Genomic DNA, 25955 nt, shown 5'->3' on the forward strand with positions numbered 1-25955 from the left:
GTTGAATGAACAAATGAATAAAATATACAGTGGAAGATTTCCCTATAAACGAAAAGCTATTTCCCTATTTATTTTATAAACTCTGATATTTTGTACAAGTCTGTCACTTTTAGCACAACCCTAGTGTTTTCGCATTTTACGGTAAGCTGATTTCCAAAATAAATTCGTACAGTCCCCTTTAAGGCCAAACTAAATATTACATGCTTTATTTGCTGGATGGCCATTATATCCCACCATTAAAGACCTTTTGGAAGTACCCATTTAACCCTGAATGCAGGGCTTACATCTCAGGGTTAGCAGTAGCCGGCTATGGTTTCTGAGCGCTAAACACCCGAGAATTTCCTGAGTCGAGTTCTATTAGACTCTGACTTATAGTGGGCTAGAATAAGGTGGAAGTATGGCGCGATGACTTAGGACCTTGAAACTCTGCATTTCAGCATGAAGCTACTGCTAGGTGACCATAGGCCCAGCGTCTCAGTCGAAATCAGTCCCTCAGACGCCAGACATAGGCAATTGCGGGGGGGGGGGGGGGATCCAGTTCTCTATAACAAGTTAGGGAGGCCCTAGCGTCTCTGTCCTCTCACAGCTTTTTCCAGTATTTGGGCTACAGGTGAGGCACTGGTCGCCATCTTGATATCAATTGCCAGGCAAATCGCCACTGGCGTCGCTCGGTAACCACGGAGACACCGATGCCCCTCCCGTTTCTCAGCTCTAGAGGCTGCAAACTACGATTCCCATACGCTGATCCTCTCTACTTGACGGTCAGTTGTCTGGATTTGGCTTGGGAGCCACCGCGACCCTACCGCAGTGAACCGCGGGAGTTGCAGTTCGCGGTGTGGCGTCACTTTTTGCTTCAGGAAGCTCCAGAACCACAAATCCCGTGAGCCAGCGGGCAATACGCACGCGCAAAGGACAACTTGTCCTCCCTGGCCCCCCTGCCAGTGCCTGAGAGGTAAGAGGGCGGAGGAAAGGAAGAGGAGGCGGGATTCGGGCGCTGCGTTGGCTGCGGCCTGGCACCAAGGGGGCGGCCCCGGCGGAGTGCAGACCCAGTGGCCCCTGGCGATTATGGACCCGGCCGAGGCGGTGCTGCAGGAAAAAGCGCTCAAGTTTATGGTGAGGAGAAGGTGCAGGCCGGGGAACTGTGGAGGCGGTGCGTTGGCGGCGTCGCTGAGGCTCGGGCCTGGGCCGCCTGCCCGCTGGAGGAGGGCGCAGCGAGACCCTGGGCCGAGGCTGGCGGCGGGGGCGGCTGGAGGGACGGGACGGGAGCTCCTGGGAGGTAGGAGGGGTTGCGGAGAGGACCCGGGGGTGGGGGCAGCAGCTCCGCCATCTTGCGGATGAGAGGCCAAGTGACAGCGGGAGCTTAATCGGGGAGGGGTCTCTGGGGCGCGCGGGGCCCTGGAGAGTAAGGGGCGTAGGGACAGTTACTGAAGAGCTGAGGAGGCCAGAAGAGACGCCGTGAGGCCGCTGGCAGGGCCTTGCCGGTGTGAGGGTTACGGGTGAGGTCCTGGAGAAGAGGTGCATTCAGTAGTGGGGAAGGGGAACGCTGAACAGTGAGAGGAAAGATCCTGGGAGTGGGAGGTGGGTGGAAAAAACGGGCAAGGCTGGATGCTGATGGATCTAAAGTAGAGCAGAGAGTGGACTGGTGGGAGACTTATAGTCTTGTAGAGTGAGGTGGAAGAGATAGCCTTTGACTTCAAGGTACAATCCCAGCTTGGCCAAATGTTGACAAACTCTGGAAAGAACTAGGCCTTACTTAGGAAGGAAAGGACTGGGGACCGGGATCTAGGACTGTGATGACAGGCTTTGGGAAAGAGAAGAGGTTGACTAGATGCCAGAATTACAAGTATCAGGAAAGGGTATACATCCTCTAGTTTGAAAGAAGACAGAAGAGGTTCACTGGTTAGGGAAACCTAGGTACAGGAGATTAGGGGCAAAATTAATGTCTAATAGGGTAAAACAAAACTTAATGCAATATTGTAGAGACAGTAAAATGTGGAGACCAGGTGCGGTATCACTTTTTGGGAATGGAAAGGCTATGCAGATTAACATCCAAAGACTCATAAGAAGAAATAAAATCACTGGAGAAATTTAGGAGATAAAAGGGGGAATGCAGATAGTGGAGAATAATAGGAAATGTCAGGGTTAGTAGTTACTTAGGAGTTTTAGGTTGAAGCATAGCATGAACTTGGATTTTGTGGGTGTGTTCTAATCCCTTGGAGTCTAGTTCTTTAACTTTGTATCATGTTTTTCTTTTTTTGATATGTGTATGTTTAGCAAATTTGTATAGCTATTTGATGCATTTAATCTGATGCTTCATTTGTATATCCCAGATGTAAAACCAGACTTTGTGGTTACAGCTAAAGAATGATGGGGTGCATAGACTTCTTTCTGTCTTAACTGGTGTCCATAGGGACCATTGATATTATTTGCAGTCTATTTGCTTTTTCAGAAGTAATTGTAACCTGTCACTCCAAATCTTTATTTCTTTTGTTAGATAGTTGTTATTTTGTGTCCTTGCCTTAGACACCAAAACAAATCTAAACAAACCATGGCCACTAACCTAAATGAATTTAGGCTTTAAACTGCTGTGTTTACAAGAATATCATTTCAGAGTTTGGTCAAAATTACTATAACTTTATTTATTTTGTATTAGTGCTTTCTAAAATGCCTAAAGTTCAAGTGTATCTTTAACAAAATTCAATTAGACCTGAAGAAAGTTCTTGAGTTTCTGCCCAATGTTGAAATTCTAAAATATTAAGAGGCTTCGAAATTGTTTTGGACTTCAGAAGTGAGATGAAGTTGCTTTGTATGTACAGCTAGCTTCTGAATTTAATTAAGAAAAGTGACAGCTGCTGATTTTTGTTTTTCGCTTAGAGGTTGACTCAATCCTAATCTTGATATGTGTCAGATTTATGGAATAATGTGGTTTTAACAGGTCATAAAGGGACCTTATGAGATCATCTTCTTTACTCCCTGATAGACCTCAGCCTAGGGACATTTTCAACCAGTTGATCTCTGCTTTGTACCAGTGAGTTGTTTTGATAATGGTCTCCTGATTGAGTTAAAGTTGGAGCTGGAGATGGCCATGAGTAGTTTGAAGCTTTTGGGACACCACACATTATTAAATGTTGAGTCAGTTTCCATAAGGAGAAGCCAGTTTTTCTTCAATTTTAGTTATTTTCATTTTTGACCTTGCCTGCTGTTACGGCTGATGTTTGAGAGAAGGTCAACTGGAAAAGGGTCACCAGGAATGACACCTTAATAACTGAAATGGAATGGAGAGTTAAAGATTTGGTATTCTTTTTCAGCTCAGTGCTGTGCTTAGTCGCTCAGTTGTTTCTGATTCTTTGAGACCCCATGGATTATAGCCTGCCAGACTCCTCTGTTCATGGGGATTCTCCAGGCAAGAATTCTGAAATGGGTTGCCATTTCTTTCTCCAGGGGATCTTCCCAACCTAGGGATTGAACCCAGGTCTCCTGCGTTGCAGGCGGATCCTTTACCGTCTGAACCACCAGGGAAGCCCTTTTCAGCTCAGTAACAGTCTTATTATGAATCTAAGTCACAACCTGCCTTTGGTCCCATTTACCCTGTTATAACATGTTTCTTTACTTAGTCATTTGAGATAGGAAAATATTTTATTTGTGCTTGCACCTGGTAATTAATGCACAGTACACATGGAAAAGACTATCCTTTTAATCAGATTGAAATTTTTGTATAGTATTTGGCTTTATTTTGTCCTTATCCTTTCCCTCAATTGTGAGGTGTGAATGACAATTTTTGTACAGGATGCCCTGATTTCTGCAGTTTAAGAAAATATAAAATTTTGTTTAAAATAGCAGCATGAAATAGATATTCTCTTTTATGAATTTTGCTCACTGCCGTATTGATGTATTAATTTGATTAATTTTTACAATAAAACCTTATCAGTGAGACCGATTCAGATCTGACCATAATTCACACATGGTCTAGACTTTTAATCTTTGAATATCTGTACTATTTCTATATCTGTCTATCCTTCGGTATTTTATCTATTTATATGACAGGTTGAGGGATGGATTAGAAATTTATTTTTAAATGGACAGGATAAACTGGTCCCAGGATCTTAGAACTAGGAAAATTTGACACATGGATGAAATAATTTCAGGAGGTATAAAATAGTTTTTTTATTGATAGATAAGTGAAACAGTGTAAAGGGTAACTTGCTGCATAACAAACATAAATCTTTCATTGATTGGTGCATTTTCTGTTTTGCCTGGTGTTGGCTGGAATGTTCAAAATTGCCACAGTCTCTCGTGGCTGGCCCAAAATGGCCACAGTCTCTCACGGTTGGCGATTGTCTGCGAGTTCAACTGGCAATAAGGCCTTCTTGTTCTCCTTTCTCCACATGGCCTTCTTTTGGATTTCCTTAAAGCATGGTGTCTGGGTTCTAAGAAGGGGAGCATTCCAGGAGATAAGAAATAGAAGCCGGCCAATTCTCTTAAGTCCTAGGTTTGGAAGTTGAGCTATTGGTCAAAGACAGTAAAGGCCGACCCAGAGTCAGAGGGAGGGAAAATAATCTCTCCCTGTAGACAAAAAGAGTAGCATGCATGAACAGAGAGAAGGAAATTGCTGGGGGCCAGGACCTTTTGAGACTGGCTACCATAGATGCTGTTCTAGTTGGACGCTCAGGCTAAAAATACAGATGGGATCAGCCACGTTTGTGGCTATTAACACTTGGAATGCTTTGGAGACATCTCATTTTTGAGATTAACTTCTTAAAAAACTATCGTGCTCTCCTGCATGATTTGTCTTAATAATGTTACTATAGAGATAATACTGGATGAATTGATAACGATTCAGGAAATTTTATTTAGTTGAGAACCATATATATCTAAAAACAAGAAATTGCATTTTAAAATAAGTATTCAGATTTTTCACTGTGATGGACTTTTCTTTAAATCAGTGAGATTGATTACCAGCTGGTTGGATAACATTTGAAGTTAGTTCTTAGTTTGTCAGAGTTTCTGTATATTAATATCTCTTGCATGCATGCTCAGCAACTCTTTGCGACCCCATGGACTTCAGCCCACCAGTTTTTTCTGTCCATGAAATTTTCCAGGAAAGAAGACTGGCATGGGTTGCCATTTCCTACTCCAGGGGGTCTTCTTGGCCTAGGGGTCAACCTCGCATCTCCTGTGTCGCTTGCATTGGCAAGTGGATTCTTACCTGTTCTCAATTTAAATTATCCTTCAGTTTCTTTTCTGAATACTCTTATATAGGCATTGGAGTATGAAATTACAAATTAATGATAATTCTTTGTGCTCATTTTCTTGATTCATGTTTTTGATAGATGTACATAGTAAGTTACTGAAAGTGAATTACTATGTGGAGTAAAAATTCTACTTTGAATGAATGCCAGAAATTTTTTATTGCTAAATTAGAAAGTGAACTTTCAAAGAAGACTACTTATTATTCTATATTATTTATGTATTTAAATCCTTAAAGAAGGAAGCAATTAAGAATTTTTTTCCCTTTATAAAGGGAGATGAGACATGATGTAAGATCTTGATCATGTATAGATAAAATTATTTGTGGTAAATAGCATTATAATTTATAAAAAGCATGAATAAAGAAAAAATAATCTTTGTGGTATTAAAATATTTTAAGATACCATGTGCTTTCTAGCAATATTTTAATACAGCATGAAAGTGCTTTCTAAATGTATATAATAAGAATTCATTGTGGATGAAGTAGAAAATATTTACCAGTGTTTAACAGTCTTGGTCACTATAAAGAAAACTGCCTTCTTAATAAATCAAATCCATCATCCTAACATCAGCAGTGGAGGAGGGAGACAATCTCTATGGGAAAGGTCCGCCTGATCTTACCACTTCACCTAGTATTCTACTAGATTCACCTTGTGCTGAACGAATCGCTGGATAATTTCCTTTAGTTTTCCGAAGTCTGATTGAAACTAAACTAGAACATTTTACAGAAGACTCAGAGATAGCAACAGTGGAATAGATACTGAGAGTAATGTTGAACTAAGACTCTGATTTGTTCCCTGGGGCACTATCACCATAGTTCCTGGATTGCCTTTGTGCTGGCCAGGGTGGGGATGAGGAGCAGAGGGGCAAAAGTCACAGAACTGGGAGAGAATTTCTGTCTGCTTAAGGGAAACCTTTTGAGTTGGAATTTCTTCTTGATTTCTTGCTCCTTTCTGAGATTTGGCTCTCCTTTCAGGTGCACTTGTCTCCCTGTTCCCAGGCTTGTGACCTGATTCTGTCTGTATCAATTATAGGATAAACACAGCAGAAATGGGAGGGTTTTGTTTATTTATTTTTCTTTGTTTTTAAAAAATATGAACAGCCATGAATAGCTAATATGTATGTATTTGGTGTTTACTAGTTGCTATTCTAAATTCTTTACATATACTGTTGTTTAATCTTCCCAATAATTCTGTAAGATAGATTCAGTACTATTGTTGCTCCCATATTTGGATGAGGAAACTGATTCCAGAGAGGTTAAGTAACTTGAGCAAAGTCACTCTGCTTAGCAAGAATCCTGGCAGTCTGACTTGAGACCTACACTGTATTTCATCCTTGAGGCTCAGAGAAACAGTGGAATATGACAGCATATTTCTTTGCTGGCCAAATGGACCAGAGTGGAGAATTACTGTCCAGGTTTATATACAGATTTTCTGATGATCTGAATTATTAGGAAATGAAGTTGCCACAGTATCATTGTATCGATTGGCTATTGCTGAGTGATAAACCCCACAATATGTCATGGCAGTATAATGATAGATACTTATTCTCAAGAACATGTGGGTTTGCTGAACATTGGATGAGAGGCTGAATTTTGTTGGATTTCTCTGGATTTGGCTGCTCAGTCAGGACTGTTTCACATATTTTTCTGAGACTGAGACTGAAGAGATAGTGACTTCCCAGGCTGAGCTGTCCTTATAGCTATAGTAGAGATGCAAGAGAGCAAGACCACTGGTTCAAATGCCTTTCAATCACTGGTTGTATGGTACCTGCTGATATTCCATTAACCAAAGTAAGTCACAGGGTCAAGTGAGGAGGTAGGAAAGTATATGCTGCCCATAGAAGGAGTGGAAGAGAGAGCAACTTGCATAATAATCTACTGTAGTAATAATAATCTGTAATAATTTAATATACTCGATTTGTAGAAGAATAGTAAAATGCTTACCCTTAGAACTATTGTGTTGGTGCTATTCTGAGTAGCACTTTCTCGTTTTGGTTGTCGAATGACACCCAATGCAGCATGTCTCTCTGTATCATGTTGTGTAGAAAAAAAAGTGTTAAAGAAATAATCAGAATCTTGACTTTAATCCACAGTGATAGCCTGAGAAGTTCACCAGTATCACAATACTATTTTTCGGTACTTGGGAAAGGTAAGGTCGATGTGGCTCCAGCAGCATTTGTAACAGAATGTGAAGCAAGGTCACGCATGGTGCCCTAGTAACTGCCTTGCTGTTAGGGTTAGAGCTCTTAATAACCCCTTCTCTGCACCTAAACTGAGGGCTGCAAGGGTACTTTCTGATGTCTGGGAGACTTTCAGGCTTTCTCTGAAAAACTGTGGAAACAATCGTAGCGTGTGGATAATGTTTTTGCAGCATGGATGCATAAATCCTTGTACCTCTCAGGAAGTATGACACTAAACTGTTAATGTGGTTACTTGTGAAATGGTGGATTATGGGTAATATTTCAAAAATTTCATGGCATCTGAAGATCTGTTAGGAAACACACAGCACAAAAAGCGTTACTTAGGTTGTTTTACTTTTTCCTATGTTCCTTAATGTTTTCTACATTTTGACAGTGAATATGTATTGTTTTTAATCAGATAAATTAAAATTTAATATATTTAATGTTTATGTTTAAACTTTTAAAAACGTATATATTTATAAAACAAGTACCCCAATGAAGACCTGTACTTGGTCATGGAGTGCAGCGTAGCAGGTGTACTGGCTAGTGGATTGGCAGTGATGGCTTGAATAGACATCTCACTCACCTCATTTTGTTAACTGAAAAGTCTTAACTGTTAGACTTGCCTACTTAAGAAGGATCTTTCTCTCTCCCATTCCATCCCCCCAAGTTCATTTTAAATTGTAAACTGCTATGTATAGTGTTAACACAGTTGATAAATTATATTACTTAAACTGCTGTATGTATCTAAACTTCACTGGAAGTTTAGAACTCTGTGGTTCTCAATTGTGTTGGAGCACTGCATTTTCCTATTCAGAAGTACTTGGCAAAATTAGTGAGTTGACAACTGGAAATGAGGCCATGGCAGTTGGCCTGCACCATGATTTGATAAAAATATAAACATAATCTAAGTGCAAAACGTGTTATGTGTGGAGGGAGGTGGTTATGGGGGCAGGAGGAGATGAAGACACAAAGTTAAGTAAAACTTCTGTCTTCTCTAGAACTCCACAGTTGGTTGAGAAGACAGGCATTTATAAGTATCTCTTAAGGCACACTTTGGTAAGTGCCAAAGTAGAGGTGCAAAGTGCTATAGAATTTAAGGGAGGGGAAATTAGCCTTTTTTTTTTTTTTTCCATTTATTTTTATTTGTTGGAGGCTAATTACTTTACAACATTGCAGTGGTTTTTGTCATACATTGAAATGAATTAGCCATGGATTTACATGTATTCCCCATCCCGTCCCCTCCCACCTCCCTCTCCACCCCATCCCTCTGGGTCTTCCCAGTGCACCAGGCCTGAGCACTTGTCTCATGCATCCAACCTGGGCTGGTGATCTGTTTCACCCTAGATATACATGTTTCGATGCTGTTCTCTTGAAACATCCCGCCCTTGCCTTCTCCCACAGAGTCCACAAGTCTGTTCTATACATCTGAGTCTCTTTTTCTTTTTTTGCATATAAGGTTATCGTTACCATCTTTCTAAATTCCATATATATGTGTTAGTATACTGTAATGGTCTTTATCTTTCTGGCTTACTTCGCTCTGTATAATGGGTTCCAGTTTCACCCATCTCATTAGAACTGATTCAAATGAATTCTTTTTGATGGCTGAGTAATATTCCATGGTGTATATGTACCACAGCTTCCTCATCCATTCGTCTGCTGATGGGCATCTAGGTTGCTTCCGTGACCTGGCTATTATAAACAGTGCTGCGATGAACATTGGGGTGCACGTGTCTCTTTCGGATCTGGTTTCCTCAGTGTGTATGCCTAGAAGTGGTATTGCTGGGTCATATGGCAGTTCTATTTCCAGCTTTTTAAGGAATCTCCACACTGTTTTCCATAGTGGCTGTACTAATTTGCATTCCCACCAACAGTGTAAGAGGGTTCCCTTTTCTCCACACCCTCTCCAGCATTTATTGCTTGTAGACTTTTGGATAGCAGCCATCCTGACTGGTGTATAATGGTACCTCATTGTGGTTTTGATTTGCATTTCTCTGATAATGAGTGATGTTGAGCATCTTTTCATGTGTTTGTTAGCCATCCGTATGTCTTCCTTGGAGAAATGTCTGTTTAGTTCTTTGGCCCATTTTTTGATTGGGTCATTTATTTTTCTGGAGTTGAGCTGGAGGAGTTGCTTGTATATTTTTGAGATTAATCCTTTGTCTGTTGCTTCATTTGCTATTATTTTCTCCCAATCTGAGGGCTGTCTTTTCACCTTACTTATAGTATCCTTTGTTGTGCAAAAGCTTTTAAGTTTCATTAGGTCCCATTTGTTTATTTTTGCTTTTGTTTCTAAAATTCTGGGATGTGGGTCATAGAGGATCCTGCTGTGATTTATGTCGGAGAGTGTTTTGCCTAGTTTTGGAAGTGTTGGCCACAGCAATCAGGGCAGAAGAAGAAGTAAAAGGAATCCAGATAGGAAAAGAAGAAGTGAAACTCTCGCTGTTTGCAGATGACATGATCCTCTACATAGAAAACCCTAAAGACTCCACCAGAAAATTACTAGAGCTAATCAATGAATACAGTAAAGTTGCAGGATATAAAATTAACACACAGAAATCTCTTGCATTCCTATACACTAACAATGAGAAAACAGAAAGAGAAATTAAGGAATCGATACCATTCACCATTGCAACAAAAAGAATAAAATACTTAGGAGTGTATCTACCTAAAGAAACAAAAGACCTATACATAGAAAACTATAAAACACTGATGAAAGAAATCAAAGAGGACACAAACAGATGGAGAAATATACCGTGTTCATGGATTGGAAGAATCAATATTGTCAAAATGGCTATTCTACCCAAAGCAATCTATAGATTCAATGCAATCCCTATCAAACTACCAACGGTATTTTTCACAGAACTAGAACAAATAATTTCACAGTTTGTATGGAAATACAAAAAACCTTGAATAGCCAAAGTAACCTTGAGAAAGAAGAATGGAACTGGAGGAATCAACCTGCCTGACTTCGGACTATACTACAAAGCCACAGTCATCAAGACAGTATGGTACTGGCACAAAGACCGAAATATAGATCAATGGAACAGAATAGAAAGCCCAGAGATAAATCCACGAACCTATGGTCACCTTATCTTCGACAAAGGAGGCAAGGATATACAATGGAAAAAAGACAACCTCTTTAACAAGTGGTGCTGGGAAAACTGGTCAACCACCTGTAAAAGAATGAAACTAGAACACTTTCTAACACCATACACAAAAATAAACTCAAAATGGATTAAAGATCTAAATGTAAGACCAGAAACTATAAAACTCCTAGAGGAGAACATAGGAAATTAGCCTTAACTGGGAACAGCTTTGGAAGGTTTGAAGAAGAAAGCTTCATATTGGGTCTTGTGGAATATATAGATTTTGCAGACTTATTTCTGAAGTGGCTGTTCCGGGAAGAGGGAGTAGTTTGGGTAAAGGCCAGAAGATCAGGAGATGGTCAGCACAGTAGTAGATACACATGATTTGAACATAAGGTGGCATAGCAGACAAGAAGGAAAAAAGACTGGGAGGCTAGGGAGTTTAGATTGAATCCAGTTTGTATTCAAGAATAATATTTTAGTGTACTTGGTGTATGTCTGTATAAGGTTTTTTTTTTTTTTTCATTTACTTTTATTAGTTGCAGGATCTGTATAAGGTTTTACTGAAGTAAAATAAATATACTTTTTAAAGAAATCAGAAGAATACAGTCCATTAAATTTTTACACAGTAGTCACTTCTGCATAACAATTATCTAATACCTATAGGTTACTTTTTGCCTTTACTGATATTTAACTTCATATAAGTAGAATCTTTCCAGTAAATATACTAGTCTGGCATCTTTTGTCCCTCATAAGGAGATTCATTCAGGTTACTGTAAGTGTAGTATATTCATTCTTGTTGCTGTGTAGTATTCTGCTGTGTTAATTCAGTTCAGTTATTTAGCCATCTCTTGTTGATGGATGTTTGGGTTATTTCCAGTTTTTGGCTACTGTGAGTAATCTTGTACATGTCTTTTCTTGAAAATATGTACCTATTTCTGTTGGGTATGTACCTAGAAGTGGAATTGCTGGGTCATAGGGTATTTTATCTTTAGTAGATTCTGTTAATTTTTTCCATTTGATACTTTCTGCAGCACCATATGACAGTTCCAGTTGCTGTACATTCTTGTAACATTCATTTGCTATTGTCCGTCCTTACTTTAGCCATACTAGTGGGTGAATGATATTGTCAGACTTTTAATTTGCATTTCCTTAATAGCTGCAGTAATCAAGTACCTAAAAAATTATTTAAGAAGGTTCTTAACTTTTTTAAGTTTATTGGCTGTTTAGATATCCTCTTTTGGGTCTATTCAGGGCTTGGTCTTTTTTTTTCTTTTTTAATTGTCTGCCTTTTTCTTATTGATGTATTCCCTATATTCTGGAAAATACAGTACAGATCTTTCATCAAATATATGGTTCTTTTGTGGGAAAACAGTGTGTTTTGTTTTCATATTTTTTCATTTAAGGAGTCAGTAAAAAAAAAGTCACACGATTTTGTGACTACAGAATAGCTACACAGGATTTACAGAGTTACCAATTGTTTTTGCTATACTACCAGTGCTTGAAAAAATAGCACCACTGTCAGCACTATCATTTTATAAATGAAAAAAAGAGCTTTTTAATGCCATAGAAATAGAAAACACATAATCTCAAGAGTAAAGGAAACTCTTTGAGGTAGGGAGAATAATGCCCCATCCCCTGAGCCCCCATTCAGGACAGTCAAATCCCAAGAACCTGTGAATATGTTAAATTACAGGGCAAAGGGGATTTAACAGATGAAATTTGGTTGCTAATCAGCTGACTTTATTTTTTTGCAATACCACGTGGCATATGGAATCTTAATTCAGTTCCTTGACCAGGGATCCAACCTGTGCCCCCACCTGCAGTGGAAGTAAGAGTCTTAACCACTGGACTGCCAGGGAAGTCCCTCAGTTGACTTTAAAACAGGGAGATTATCCTGGATAATCCAGATTGGGCCCAGTGTAATCACAAGGGACCCTAAATATGTAAGAGGGAGGCTGAAGAAGAGGTCAGAGTGATATGTGAGAACTCAATCCATTGTTGCTGATTTTAAAGAGGGGGGAAGAGAACCATGAGCCAAAGAATGTGAGCAGCCCCTTGAAGCAAGAAAGGATAAGCTAAACCTCCAGACAAGAACATAGGCCTACTGAGGCCTTGATTTTTGGCTCAGAGACCCATTTCAGACTTCAAAATTATAGGACTGTCAAATAAAAAATTACTGTTGCTTTAAACCACTCAGTGTGTGGTAATTTTTTACTGCAGCCATGGAGAACTAATGGGGCTTCCTTGATGGCGCAGAGGTTAAAGAATCTGCCTGCAGTTCAGGAGACACTGGTTCAATCCCGGGTCAGAAAGATCCCCAGGAGGAGGAAATGGCAACACACTCCAGTATTCTTTGCTCAGAAAGTCCCATGGACAGAGCTGTGAACTACAATCCATGGGGTCACAAAGAGTCAGACACAACTGAGCGACTCAGTTTGCGCATGTGCACACACACACACACACACAAACATACACACACACGGCAAACTAATACATCTTTGATAGTTACCTTAATTGGAGTGTGTGTATACACACTCCATATATGTATACATACATATAATATCACTATCTTTATTTTTAGTGTTTGCTAACTACCAGTGAAGTTCATTTTCTTTATCCTAATGTTTTATTTTGAATCAACTCAGAATTACAGAAAAGTTTAAAGTACAACACAAATGACATTTTTTTCCTGAACCATTTGAGAGTAAGTTGTCACATCGTCACCAAATGCTTAATGTATATTTTCTGCAAACAAGGACATTCTTTATAACACAACCATCAAAATTCAGAAATTAATATATTTCTGAATTAATTACAGATCTAACCCCTTAGACCCCATTCAAACTTTGCCAGTTGTTCTAATAATGTTCTTTGTAACAAAGGGATCTAATCCAGAATCACATATTGAAATTAGTTGTCATGTCTTCCTAGTCTCCTTCAGTCTTGGAACAGTTCCTGTCTTCTTTACCTTCCATGACTATGGCACTTTTGAAGATTATAGACTATTTTGTAGAATGACCCCTCAATTTGGGTTTACCTGATGCTGTTTCCTTATGATTAAATTTGTGTCCTGTATTTCTGTCAGAAATACCACAGAAGGGTTGCATTGTTTTACTGATTGCCTCCTTTCAGGTGACATGTAACTTTTGTCTTGTGACTTTTTTTACTTGATTAAAGTGGCTTCTACCAGTTTCTTCTTTAAAGCTAATGTTTTTCTCTTTGTAGTAAGTGTGTTATGGGAAAAGTACTTTGAAACCATGTAACTATCTTATTCTTTATCAGATTTTCAACCTATTTATTTCTAATAGAATGGGTTTATGAATTCTCGTTTTATTTGATGGGTTATAATACTGTCATTATTTCTTTTGACAAATTGTTCCCTGTTTGGCTAGTGAGAGTGCTTTCAAACTATTTTCTTTGTCTTTTTGATGTATTTCTATCATTATTTGAGCATTTCATTGTTTTCTGATATAAGATATTTTAGGCTTACCTTGTCCTTTTTTTTGCCCCAGCCCTGAAATCAGTGTTTTCTCTCTCTCTCTCTCTCTTTTTTCCCCTGGTTTCTTTTAGTAGACAATGATACACAGAAGTCAGTATCTGAGTGTTAGGTACACACATTGCTGTGGGAATGTCACTGCTTCCAAGTCCTCTCACTGGACAGAGGTAGGGAATATATGTATGTGTAAACATGCATACACACACATGTGCACACATATTTATATTGCTTTTTAAATTTTATCTATATATTTATTTAAAACCACGAGTTCACATGGATATCTCCAATTTTAATCTAACAGGATTCATTCAATAATTTCCTTTCTATGATTGTAACTCCCTTTTCTGATAGTAAGTTGGCTCTCATTATCCTCAGCATATTTTCTTAATCTTCCCTCTATGTGACCAATCTCTTCTGTTGCTGCTATTACTGACACCCATCATGTGAATGCCATCCTTACCTTATCAGGCTCCAAAATCCCATATCAGGCTGCTGTCTCTAGCTCCCTGTTTGAACACCTTTCTCATTTCAGGCTCTGGTACTGTGCACTGAGTTGCTCTCCTCACTCCGTTTAGACTCTAGCACCCTGTGCAGGGCTATCAAGGCTGCCATATTCCTGTGTAGACATTTTCTTTATCTTGCTGAGGTTCTGACATCCTTCTGTAGGTCACTGCAGATTCCACCATCCCATCTCATGAACCTAACTAAACTGAATACAGATTTTTCATTTTGCAAAACCGATACTCTGTACCCATTAAACAACTCTCCATTTCCCTTTCCTCCAGTTTGTGGCAATCACCATTCTACTTTGTTTCTGTGAATTTCACTATTTTAGATACCTCATTTATGTGGAACCATACAGTATTTGCCTTTTTGTGACTGGTTTATTTTTCTTAGCATAATATCCCAAGGTTCATACATGTTAAGGCATGTGTCAGAATTTCCTTCCTTTTTAAGTCTGAATAATATTCCATTGTATGTACACATCACATTTTGTTTGTCCATTTATCTTTTGTCAAATACTTGGGATACTTTCACCCTTTGGCTATCTGTGAATAGTACTGCTGTGAATATGGGTCTGCAAATACCTTTTCAAGACCCTGAAATGCTTTATTTTGCCTTTTACATTTAGATCTACAGTCTGTCTGAAATTTTTGTGTTTGGTATGAGGTATAAGACAGAATTCTGTTTTGTTTTGTTTTTCCTCTGTTGCATTGCAGGGTTACTTTTGTCATATATCACCTGTCTGTATATGTGTGTGGGCTGTTTCCAGGACTTTTCTGCTCCAATGGTTTATTTATCCTTGTGCCAGTATCACACTTCCTTAATTACTCTGTTTTTATTTTTTTTTTAATAAAATAAATATTTATTTTAAAAAAGAAATCACCTTCTAAGGGGGATCAGTGGTGTTTTTAACACTTGGCAGAGGAGACTGTAATTTGCCATGGGCCCCCCGGTCTCCAGTTATTGGGCAGTTAACATTTCCAAATGCCTGCAATGTATTATCTCCTGCTGTTGCTGCTAAGTCGATTCAGTTGTGTCCGACTCTGTGCAACCCCACAGACGGCAGCCCACCAGGCTCCTCTGTCCCTGGGATTCTCCAGGCAAGAACACTGGAGTGGGTTGCCATTTCCATCTCCAATGCATGCATGCATGCTAAGTTGTTTCAGTCATGTTCGACTCTGTGCGACCCTACAGACAGTAGCACACCAGGCTCCTCTGTTCATGGGATTCTCTAGGCAAGAATACTGGAGTGGGTTGCCATTTTCTTCTCCTGTAATTACTCTGTTTTTATACAAGTTCTTGATATTGGATACTGAATGTCCCTCAGCTTTTGCATGTTCATGTATATTGGAATCAACATAATATCCAAAACATCCTCCTGTGACTTTCATTGGAATTTCACTGAATCTGTATATAAGTTTGGGGAGAACTGAGATCTTAACATTATTGATTTTTATAATCCATGAAAATGATATATCTATTTTAGGGATCTGTAATTTCTCTTTGGGGGTCTTTATACATACATCTTTTGTTAGACATATTCCAAGGTATTTGATGTTTTTAGATGCTATTTTTTTAATTTATGTTTTTGCTGAGTGTAAAATTTTTTTAAATCTGAAGTCCATGGCCTCCATTTAGTATAAACACATGGGAGTACTCTTTTCTGAAAGGTCTATATTTTACATTTGGATCTGATTCCTACCGGGGGCAATACAGCAAAGAAAATTAGAAGACCACTTTAGTTATTTGACTTAGAGTGGATTAGACCAGGAACACAGAGCAAACAGGCAAGGAGGCTACTTTAAGGCTATGTAATAGTTTAGGCAAGAAGCTGTGTGGGCTTAAGCCGGAGCAGTCAATATGGAAAGAAGGAAAGATATTCAAGGAATATTCTGGAGATAGAATGAATAAGGTTGCCTGGAGTAGGATAGGAGAAAAGAAAGAAAAGAGAAGAGTAAAATAAGCCTTGTTTCAGGCAGTGGTGGTTGCTCAGTTGTGTGCTACTCTTTGTGACCCCGTGGACTGTAGCCCGCTGGGCTCCTCTGTCCATGGAATTCTCCAGGCAAGAGTACTGGAGTGGGCAGCCATTCCTTTCTTCGGGGGTTCTTCCCGATCCAGGGATTGAACCTGGGTCTCCACTGCAGGCGGATTCTTTACCATCTGAACCACCAGGGAAGCCCTCGTTTCAGGTATATTTAAGGCAATTAGTTAAAGGGAAGGTTGGGCTTCCCTGGTAGCTCAAACAATAAACAGTCTGCCTGCAATGCAGGAAACCTGGGTTTGATCCCTGGTTCGAGAAGATCCCCTGGAGAAGGAAATAGCAACCCACTCCAATATTCTTTGCCTGGAGAATCCCATGGACAGAGGAGCCTAGTGGACACAACTGAGAGACTAACACTTTGACTTGCCATAGCAGTAGGTATGGCAAAACAGGTATTTGGTGGATAAAAATACTGGAGTACCCCTTCACTTTTTAATAATGAGACTAAATTTAAGATATTCACATAGGCATATGTGCAAAAATGGGCAAAATAATACAATTTCTGGGATTTAGAAGGTGGAAAGTTGAATGATGGGGTTTACTAGGTGCTGTTCTATACTTTTCTGAAATTTTGAAATTTTCTATAAGAAGAAGTTAGAAAAGAAAGATGTATCTTAATAGAACTGAAGCTCCCTGGACCACCTCTACTCAAATTCCTTTATGATAGAAAGATCAGGATTCACCTAAATGTCGTGTAAGTTCATAATCATTGTCTGTTGTACTGAGAATAACGTTTTAAATCAAAGTCAGCCAGATAAGGAGGCACAAAGCTACGGAAGCTTTACTTGTTGAGGTGAGCCAAGCGCTTGGATATAGCTAGGAGCTGAGGAAAGGAAATTTAGCCAGGCACATGGAACATGGTATCTGTGGGCAATTGAAGCAGATCTGAGGATCCAGGGAAGTTTATAAGGGCAGGATATAATTTCAGAGGGGGAGAATAGTGACAAGGAATCTGGGTGCATATAGTCTGGAGAGATCCAGATAGGCAGACAGCATCAGTGAGTACTGAAAAGAGGCAGCAAGTCCCCCATTTCAAGCTTGGGCTTAAAAATAGAACTGGAATACCCAGCAAGGAACTGAAGAAGTTGGCCTACTCATTAGCACTCATTAGCCCACTGCAGTAGCACTATACTTTATTAAGCATAAGAATTATTTGGAGAGCATGTTAATATGTAGTACAGATTCTCAGCTCCTCTTCCATCCACTTTTGTAGGCCTCAGGAATCTTCATGTTTAACAGGCATCTCAGTGTTTCTGATAGAGACATTTCTCTGATCACGTTTTGACAAAACGTCTAGACCACTGTGTCCTGTCCAGTGTATCAACACAGAGGCAGTAGGGGAAATATTGTGACTACAGCCAGTGTAAAAGGTGAAGCCTTGTAGGTGGGGAACATAGCAGGAAGCAGCTGAGCTATCTGGATTCAAGTGTGGAGGCAGGTCGTAATTATTCTATAGTTTAGTTCAGTTCAGTCGCTCAGTGGTGTCTGACTCTTTGCGACCCCATGGACTGCAGCGTGCCAGGCCTCCCTGTCCATCAACCAGTTCCCGAAGCTTGCTCAAACTCATGTCCATCGAGTCAGTGATGCCATCCAACCATCTCATCCTCTGTCGTTCCCTTCTCCTGCCTTCAGTCTTTCCCAGCATCAGAGTCTTTTCCAATGAGTCAATTCTTTGCATCAGGTGGCCAAAGTATTGGAGCTTCAGCTTCAGCATCAGTCCTTCCAGTGAATATTCAGGACTGATTTCCTTTAGGATTGAGTGGTTGGAACTCCTTGCTGTCCAAGGGACTCTCAAGAGTTGTCTCCAATACCATGGTTCAAATATTAGTTCGAGGAGCCAAGATGGCGGAGGAGTAGGACGGAGAGACCACTTTCTCTCCTACAAATTCATCGAAAGAACATTTGAATGCTGAGCAAATTTCACAAAACAACTTCTGATCGCTAGCAGAGGACATCAGGCGCCCAGAAAAGCAGCCCATTGTCTTCGAAGGGAGGTAGGACAAAAAAATATAAACGATAATAAGGGAGTCAAAAGAGCTACGGACGGGGACCCGTCCCGGGAAGGGAGTCTTAATAGAGGAAGTTTCCAATCACCAGGAAACCCTCTCACTGGCGGGACTGGGGGAAGTTTTCTGCATTCTAACTGGGAGGAAAAATTAAACAAGGCCCACAGATTACGTGCCTAAAAGCAACTCCCAGCAGAAAAGAACCCCAGACGCCCGTACCCGCCAGCAACAAGCGGAGAGGAATGGAGAGGAGCGGGCGGCATTGCTTAGGGTGAGGTCCGGCCCGAAGACCCTGAGAGCAATCGGAGGGAGCTTTTTTAAACTGTGGGATAGCAAGGGACAAAATTAACCGGCCCGAACACACTGCCGGCGGTTCGCAAAACAAAGGGACTGAGAATCTCCAGAGAAGAGCCGGCCCATCCCCGCTGGAGGTAGGAGGCAGGGGGGAGGGGAAAAGGGCAAACTCAGCCCCTGAGAAGCCACCCCCTCCCACACTTCAAACACACCTCCGGGTTCTAGCTAAAGACTTCCTGAGACCCGACTGGCGGTGCGTGCTGGGGTCGGAGGGAAAAAGCGCGCCGTACCCAGGGAGATTGCACCCAAGCCTCTTGCTGCCTGGGCCGCTCGCCGCGGAGGGAAAAGGCGCGCCGCACCTAGGGAGAATACGCCGAAGCCTCTGGCTGCCTGGCCGCTCGCCGCGGAGGGATAAGGCGTGCTGCACCCGGGAGAGTACGCCCAAACCTCTGGCTGCCTGAACCGCTCAGGCCGGGGAAGGCACAAAACGCAGGAGCAACCGAATCTGCGCTTTTGTGGAGTACCCAAAAACTGGAACCGCACTCAACGCAGGGCCCGCTCCATATAGAGCAGCCGGGAGCCTGAGCAGTGTAGACGGCGAAAGCACAGACACCCGTGAGCAGGGCAAACCCAGTGTGGCCGGAACACGGTGAGCGCTATCCACACAGAGCGGTATCTGTCTGCAGCGCCCCGCCCTCCCCGTAGCAGGACTGAACTGAACTAGCGAACCTAAATAAGAGATCACCTCCGCCCGCCTGTGTCAGGGCGGAAATTAGACACCAAAGAGACAGCATACAGAAGCCAAATAAACAAAGGGAACCGCTTCAGAAGGGACCGGTACATCAGAAAAGTATTAGTTCTTCTGTGCTCAGCTTTCTTTATAGTCCAACTCTCATATCCATACATGACTACTGGAAAAACCAATAGCTTTGACTAGACGGACCTTTGTTGGCAGAGTAATGTCTCTGCTTTTTAATATGCTGTCTAGGTTGGTCATAGCTTTTCTCCTAAGGAGCAAGCGTCTTTTAACTTCATGGCTGCAGTCACCATCTGCAGTGATTTTGGACCCCCCCCAAAATAAAGTCTGTCACCATTTGCATCTTTTCCCTGTCTATTTGCCGTGAAGTGATGGGACTAGATGCCACGATCTTACTTTTCTGAATGTTGAGTTTTAAGCCAACTTTTTCACTCTCCTCTTTCACTTTCATCAAGAGCCTCTTTAGTTCTTCGCTTTCTGCCATAATGGTGGTGTCATCTGCCTATCTGAGGTTATTGATATTCTTCCCAGCAATCTTGATTCCAGCTTGTGCTTTATCCAGTCCAGCATTTCTCATGATGTACTCTGCATAGAAGTTAAATAAGCAGGGTGACAATATACAGCCTTGACATACTCCTTTCCCTGTTTGGAACCAGTCTATTGTTCCATGTCCAGTTCTAACTGTTGTTTCCTGACCTGCATACAGATATCTCAAGAGGCAGGTCGGGTGGTCTGGTATTCCCATCTCTTTAAGAATTTTCCACAGTTTGTGGTGATCCACACAGTCAAAAGCTTTGGCATAGTCAATAAAGCAGAAGTAGATGTTTTTCTGGAACTCTCTTGCTTTTTCGATAATCCAGCGGATGTTGTCAACTTGATCTCTGGTTCCTCTGCCTTTTCTAAATCCAGCTTGAACATCTGGAAGTTCATGGTTCATGTACTGTTGAAGCCTGGCATGGAGAATTTTGAGCATACTTCACTAGCGTGTGAGACGAGTGCAATTGTGTGGTAGTTTGAGCATTCTTTGGCATTGCCTTTCTTTGGGATTGGAACGAAAACTGACCTTTTCCAATTATGTCAGTTAAATCTCAATAAAGCTGGAAAAAAAGAGTAAAGGCAGAATGAGACAAACTTCATGGTGGAGGCTTGAAATCTTTTTGAATTCTAATTGATTAATAATAAGTTGGCTTCTTAAAAGAATTTACTTCTGGGTACTGTTTGCAGCTGGAGTAGTTGGTGAACCATAAGGGAAGAAAAATTAGCAAGATAATACTGTTTATAAGAGTTATATCTAGTAGAAGAACAATAGCAACATCCTCAAACATGGCTATTCTAGGTATGTTAAAATCACATCACAATAAACTGGTTGTAGATCATTCTAACATTACTTTTATTGTTAATATTCTATGACCCTACCATATGTGAAGATAAATGACAACAGACTACTTCAACAACTGTTTTATACAGTTCTTAAGGTAACATCTTGAGGTAATGTCAAGGAATGAAGGAAGAAATTTGAGGAATCACTGAAGTGTTCCTTAAAGCAATAGACATAACTGAATGGTAGGGAAATTTATGATGAAAGATTAGTCTCTTGTACAGTTACATAGATCGGAGTTATTCTTTTGAGCAGGATTCTCAGGCTGAGGACAGAGCCACCAGCTTGTTGGGTAGTAAGAAATTGTGTCTGAAAATGCCCTTTTATCTTCATCTCTTGGATTATAAGCACCATCAGCCATCTTTAAAATAGAGGAAGATGTATAATTGGATACAAGTAAAGGAGGTAAATGTGAAGGGACTTTCTAGGCCTTAAGGATATGGTGATACTTATACCACAAAACTCTTAACACATAGTAATTCACACAAACTCCCAAGGTTTGTTGACTATACATTCTACCCCATTTATTTTACTGTTTAAACATGTATATATTCATGTCTGCTGTGTATGACCAAAGAACATTTTTGGTTTTAGTTCTTTCTTTAAAAAAATTAACACTTAGTAAAATTGACTATTTTTTTAGTGTACAGGTCTCAGAATTTGAACACATATAGATTCATACATATTCATATAACCAGTACTGTCAGGATATACAATAGCTCCATCGTTTCCCCCAAAACTCCCTTGTACTATCTCCCCATCTCCCTAATTCCTGGGAACTGTAATCTGTTCTACCTCATTTTAGTTTTATTTTTTTGAGAATGCCATTTAATTGGAATCATACAATATATAATCTTCTGGTACTGACTTCTTTTACTCAGCATAATGCCTTTTTGATGATTCATCTAGGCTGTTGTATGTATCAATAGTTCACTTCTTTTTATTGCTTAGTAGTAGTTCATTGAATGGATTGTACCACATTTTGTTTATCCATCTGTTGAAGGACATTTGGGTTGTTTCCAGGTTTTGGTTATTATAAATAGAGCTGCTGTTAATTTTTTGAACATGAATTTTAATTTGTCTGGAGTAAATTTGGAGGGGAATTCCTGGGTCATATGGTTAGTGTTTGTTTAACTTTGTAAGAAACTGCCAAGCTGTTTTCCACAGTGTGGCTGTACCATTTCGCAATACCACAAGCAGTATATTAGAGTTGTAGCTCTGCATGCTTGCCAGCATTTGGGATTGTTGATATTTTTTGTTTTAACCATTCCAATAGATATATAGTAGTATCTTACTGTGGTTTTAATTTACATTTCCTTAGTGTATGCCTCAGTTCTTTTTTTTTTTTTAATATTTATTTATTTGGCTGTGGCAGGTCTTAGTTATGGCATGCAGGATCTTAGTTCCCAACCAGGAACCAACTTGTGCCCCTTGCAGTGGAAGTGCGGAGTCTAGCTACTGGAACACCAGATATGTCCCTACCCTATACTTTTAAAAACTAAGCAGAGTAAGTGATAAATAGTCATGATGATCATGATCATTATCAATCATTATCAGTAAAGAGATTTACTGATCTCTTGTTCTTGGTATAATTTTGAAAAACTTGCTTATTCAGGGAAATAATTTAGATAGTGGAAAGGAGGTCCATTTCCTTAGTAATGTATTTGTTTGGCCCCCTTCTACTTTTTCTCCCTTCTTCATAAATCATCCCAAGCAGAAGTTTGTATTATAAGAAGCAAATCAGATGATTGCTAGTTAAATGTTTAATGTTTTAATAATTTTATTTATGTATTATTTTTGGTTACACTGGGTCTTCGTTGCTGCACCTAGGCTTTTCTCTAGTTGCAGCTAATCTTCATTGCGCTGCTCAGGCTTCTCATTGTGGTGGCCTATCTTGTTGTGGAGCACAGGTTCTAGGTACCCGGGCTTCAGTAATTGCAACATGTGGGCTTAGTAGTTGCAACTTGTAAGCTATAGAGCCCATGCTGAGTTGCTCCATGGCATGTAGAATCTTCCCAGACCAGGGCTTGAATCCATGTCCCCTGCATTGGCAGGCAGATTCTTATCCACAGTGCCACCAGGGAAGTCCCTTAATGTTTAGTGTTTTAGTTAGTTATTAGCTTAAGGTCAAATTTGTTTAATGAGTAAATGTGGAAGAGTTACTTTCTTTACACTTTGAACACATACTTACTGATCATTGGCATGCCACTCCCATTTTATGAAGCTGGAATGTAATTTCTTTATTTTTTAATGACCATATATGTTTATAATTATTGAATCTTTGTTTTGATATTAGGTGAGTCAGTACTTTACTTTGATACCAAGTCCTCAGTTAGGAAATAGCCTGTTGATTAGAACTTGTTTTCCTAGGAAAATGTAGTCCACTTGCAAGCAGTTTCCAGTAATATATGCTGCAAAAATAGTCAAGTAGTGACTCAGGTTTAGTGTTGAGTGTAACTGAGAAAAGATGACTTAAGTAGAGGGGCATTGATACATCTGTTTTTGAGATTGCAGTTAATTATAGTGACAGCTTAGAAGATCTACTTCCTTGTCTCCTGGAATCTTGCTCAACTTCACAAATTTTACATGATTTAGGTTAGAAACAGACAGTATAAAAGTTAGTCAAATGAATTAATTGAAAAGAATCTTGCCTTATCAAATCATGCTTCTAAAGGTTTTTCATACCCTCCAATCATGTTCAGGTGTGACATTTTGAAAACAAGAATGATTGTTTCATTTTTTATCAGAATTTGAGAATAGAAACTCCTTTTATGCTGGTATGTATCATCTTTGATTATATGATAGTCTTCTGGATATCTCCCTCTACTTGACTCATACCAGCTGCATCAATAAATTGTGTGATCTTTGATGTGTTTGTATGTGGTCATGTTAAGAATTGTTTTTTAAGTATTCTTAAATGTGTTTTACCAATATTTTATGGAAAAATACTCATAATCTTTTGAAAGCATTCATGCTAAAAAGAATTAGAAATTGATATTTATCTCATTTGGAACTCATTCTCTTTCAACATATCTTTAAAGTGTAGGTATGAATAAGAATTCCTACAATAGGATCAACTGAGACTTTGATTTAAGTGTATACAAATTGTATATGGAAGCCTGCATAAGATACTACATATTGTTTTTTTCCAAAGAAGCTTCTTTAAATGGTTCTGTTAAGTGTAGGAATGTTCTGATGATTATCTTTTTAATTAAAATGAGAAATCTTTGTTTAAAGTGGCATTCTTTTTTTACGGCCTGTTACAGTCTCTGTAACAATCATTTCTTAAGTCTGAACGTTTTATTTCCAGGAATCCATTTATATGAAACTATGTTTAGACTTAATTAAGGAACGATTCTTACAAAGCTTGTAAATAGCCAGGAAAAAAGGGACCGAAGATAAAACTGACATTCACATTTAACAAAATGATTGTTACAAGGTATGTAATAAGCTATAAAAATACAATAAATCTCTTTTTATAAGAGTTCATATTTTTTGATCCTTGTTTTCAAGGGTATTTAAGGAAAGCTCTGCAAAGTGACATCTGTTTTGCTGAATGGACTAGTGAGAACTTCTTTTGTTTCTAACTGATAATACAGGAGTTCTACCTGTCTTCTTTGTGTGCTTTCTTTGAAATACATTCTAATCAGTTAAGATGGGGATGTAAATTTTATATTGTGCAACAGTGAAAACAAGACCTAGTTCTCATCTCACTTGTACTACTTTCTAGAAGTCAGAAAAAATTTGGGCAAGTTACTTAACCTCTCTGAGTCTCATTTTCCTCATCTGGAAATCAGTGATAATAATTGTCTTGCTACTTCAAAAAGCTGTAGTGAGGACTAGATAAAATTACACACAGTGAAAATATTTTGGAAGTTGTATATAAGACTGTGAACATTCAAGCTACCTTTCTTAATCTCTCTAACCTTGAGTTCTGGTAGTAGTATTAATAGTAATAGTAAAATAACAACAATGGCAGAAAACACTGAGAGCTCAATATGTACAATGTAGAGTTCTAGGCACTGAACTTTATCATGCATTAACTCATTTGATCCTCTCACCTGATTAAGTATGTATTGTTATTATCCCTGGTTTGATGTTAAATTACTTCGTTGAAAGCATACAAACAAAACTTTGTGTGTACCAGGACCCAAGAAAAGGAGCAATGACACCACAAGAGACTGACCCAGACTTGTCCGTGAGTGTCCAGAAGTCTCTGGTGGAAGCATGGGTTGGTGGTGGCCTGCTACAGGTTGGGGGCACTGAGTGTAGCAGTGCATGCATGGGACTTTTTTTTTTTTTTCTGCATGGGACCTTTTGAAGGAGGTCACCATTATATTCATTACCTCCACCGTAGTTTTGCCTCAGGTCAAATAACAGGGAGGGAACACAGCCCCACCCATCAACAGAAAATTGGATTAAAGATTTACTGATCATGGCCCTGCCCATCAGAACAAGACCCAATTTCCTCCTCAGTCAGTCTTGCCCATCAGGAAGCTTTCCATTAGTCTCTTATGCTGCTCCATCTGAGGGCAGTCAGAATGAAAACCACAATCACAGAAAACTAATCAAACTGATCACATGGACTACAGCCTTGTCTAACTCAGTGAAACTATGAGCCATGCTGTGTAGGGCCGCCCAAGATGGACGGGTCATGGTGGAGAGTTCTGACAAAATGTGGTCTACTGGAGAAGGGAATGGCAAACCACTTAAGTATTGTCAACTACAAAAAAAAAAAAAAAATGCTGGGCTGGAAGAAGCACAAGCTGGAATCAAGATTGCTGGGAGAAATATCAATAACCTCAGATATGCAGATGACATCACCCTTATGGCAGAAAGTGAAGAGGAACTAAAAAGCCTCTTGATGAAAGTGAAAGAGGAGAGTGAAAAAGTTGGCTTGAAGCTCAACATTCAGAAAACTAACATCATGCCATCTGGCCCCATCACCTCATGGGAAAT

General features: G+C 39.7%; 1 protein-coding gene across 7 annotated transcripts in view; it reads left to right on the plus strand.

Annotated features, from left to right (window-relative positions):
* The first annotated feature begins 958 nt into the window (after positions 1-958).
* Positions 959-25955, plus strand: part of BTRC (beta-transducin repeat containing E3 ubiquitin protein ligase) — a 180768-nt gene continuing 155771 nt past the window's right edge. For 4 of the 7 annotated variants that reach the window (XM_070470049.1, XM_070470054.1, XM_070470055.1 and 1 more), the window contains exon 1: positions 959-1113. In XM_070470049.1, coding sequence (XP_070326150.1) covers positions 1066-1113 — 48 coding nt within the window. In that variant the 5' untranslated portion in view covers positions 959-1065. Of the gene's footprint in view, positions 1114-1418; positions 1516-3009; positions 3029-25955 lie in introns of those variants that run through there. The other 3 variants (XM_070470052.1, XM_070470050.1, XM_070470053.1) reach the window with 3 other exon arrangements.

This window comes from Odocoileus virginianus, chromosome 7 (assembly GCF_023699985.2).
Source record: "Odocoileus virginianus isolate 20LAN1187 ecotype Illinois chromosome 7, Ovbor_1.2, whole genome shotgun sequence".
Classification (NCBI taxonomy): Eukaryota; Metazoa; Chordata; class Mammalia; order Artiodactyla; family Cervidae; genus Odocoileus; species Odocoileus virginianus.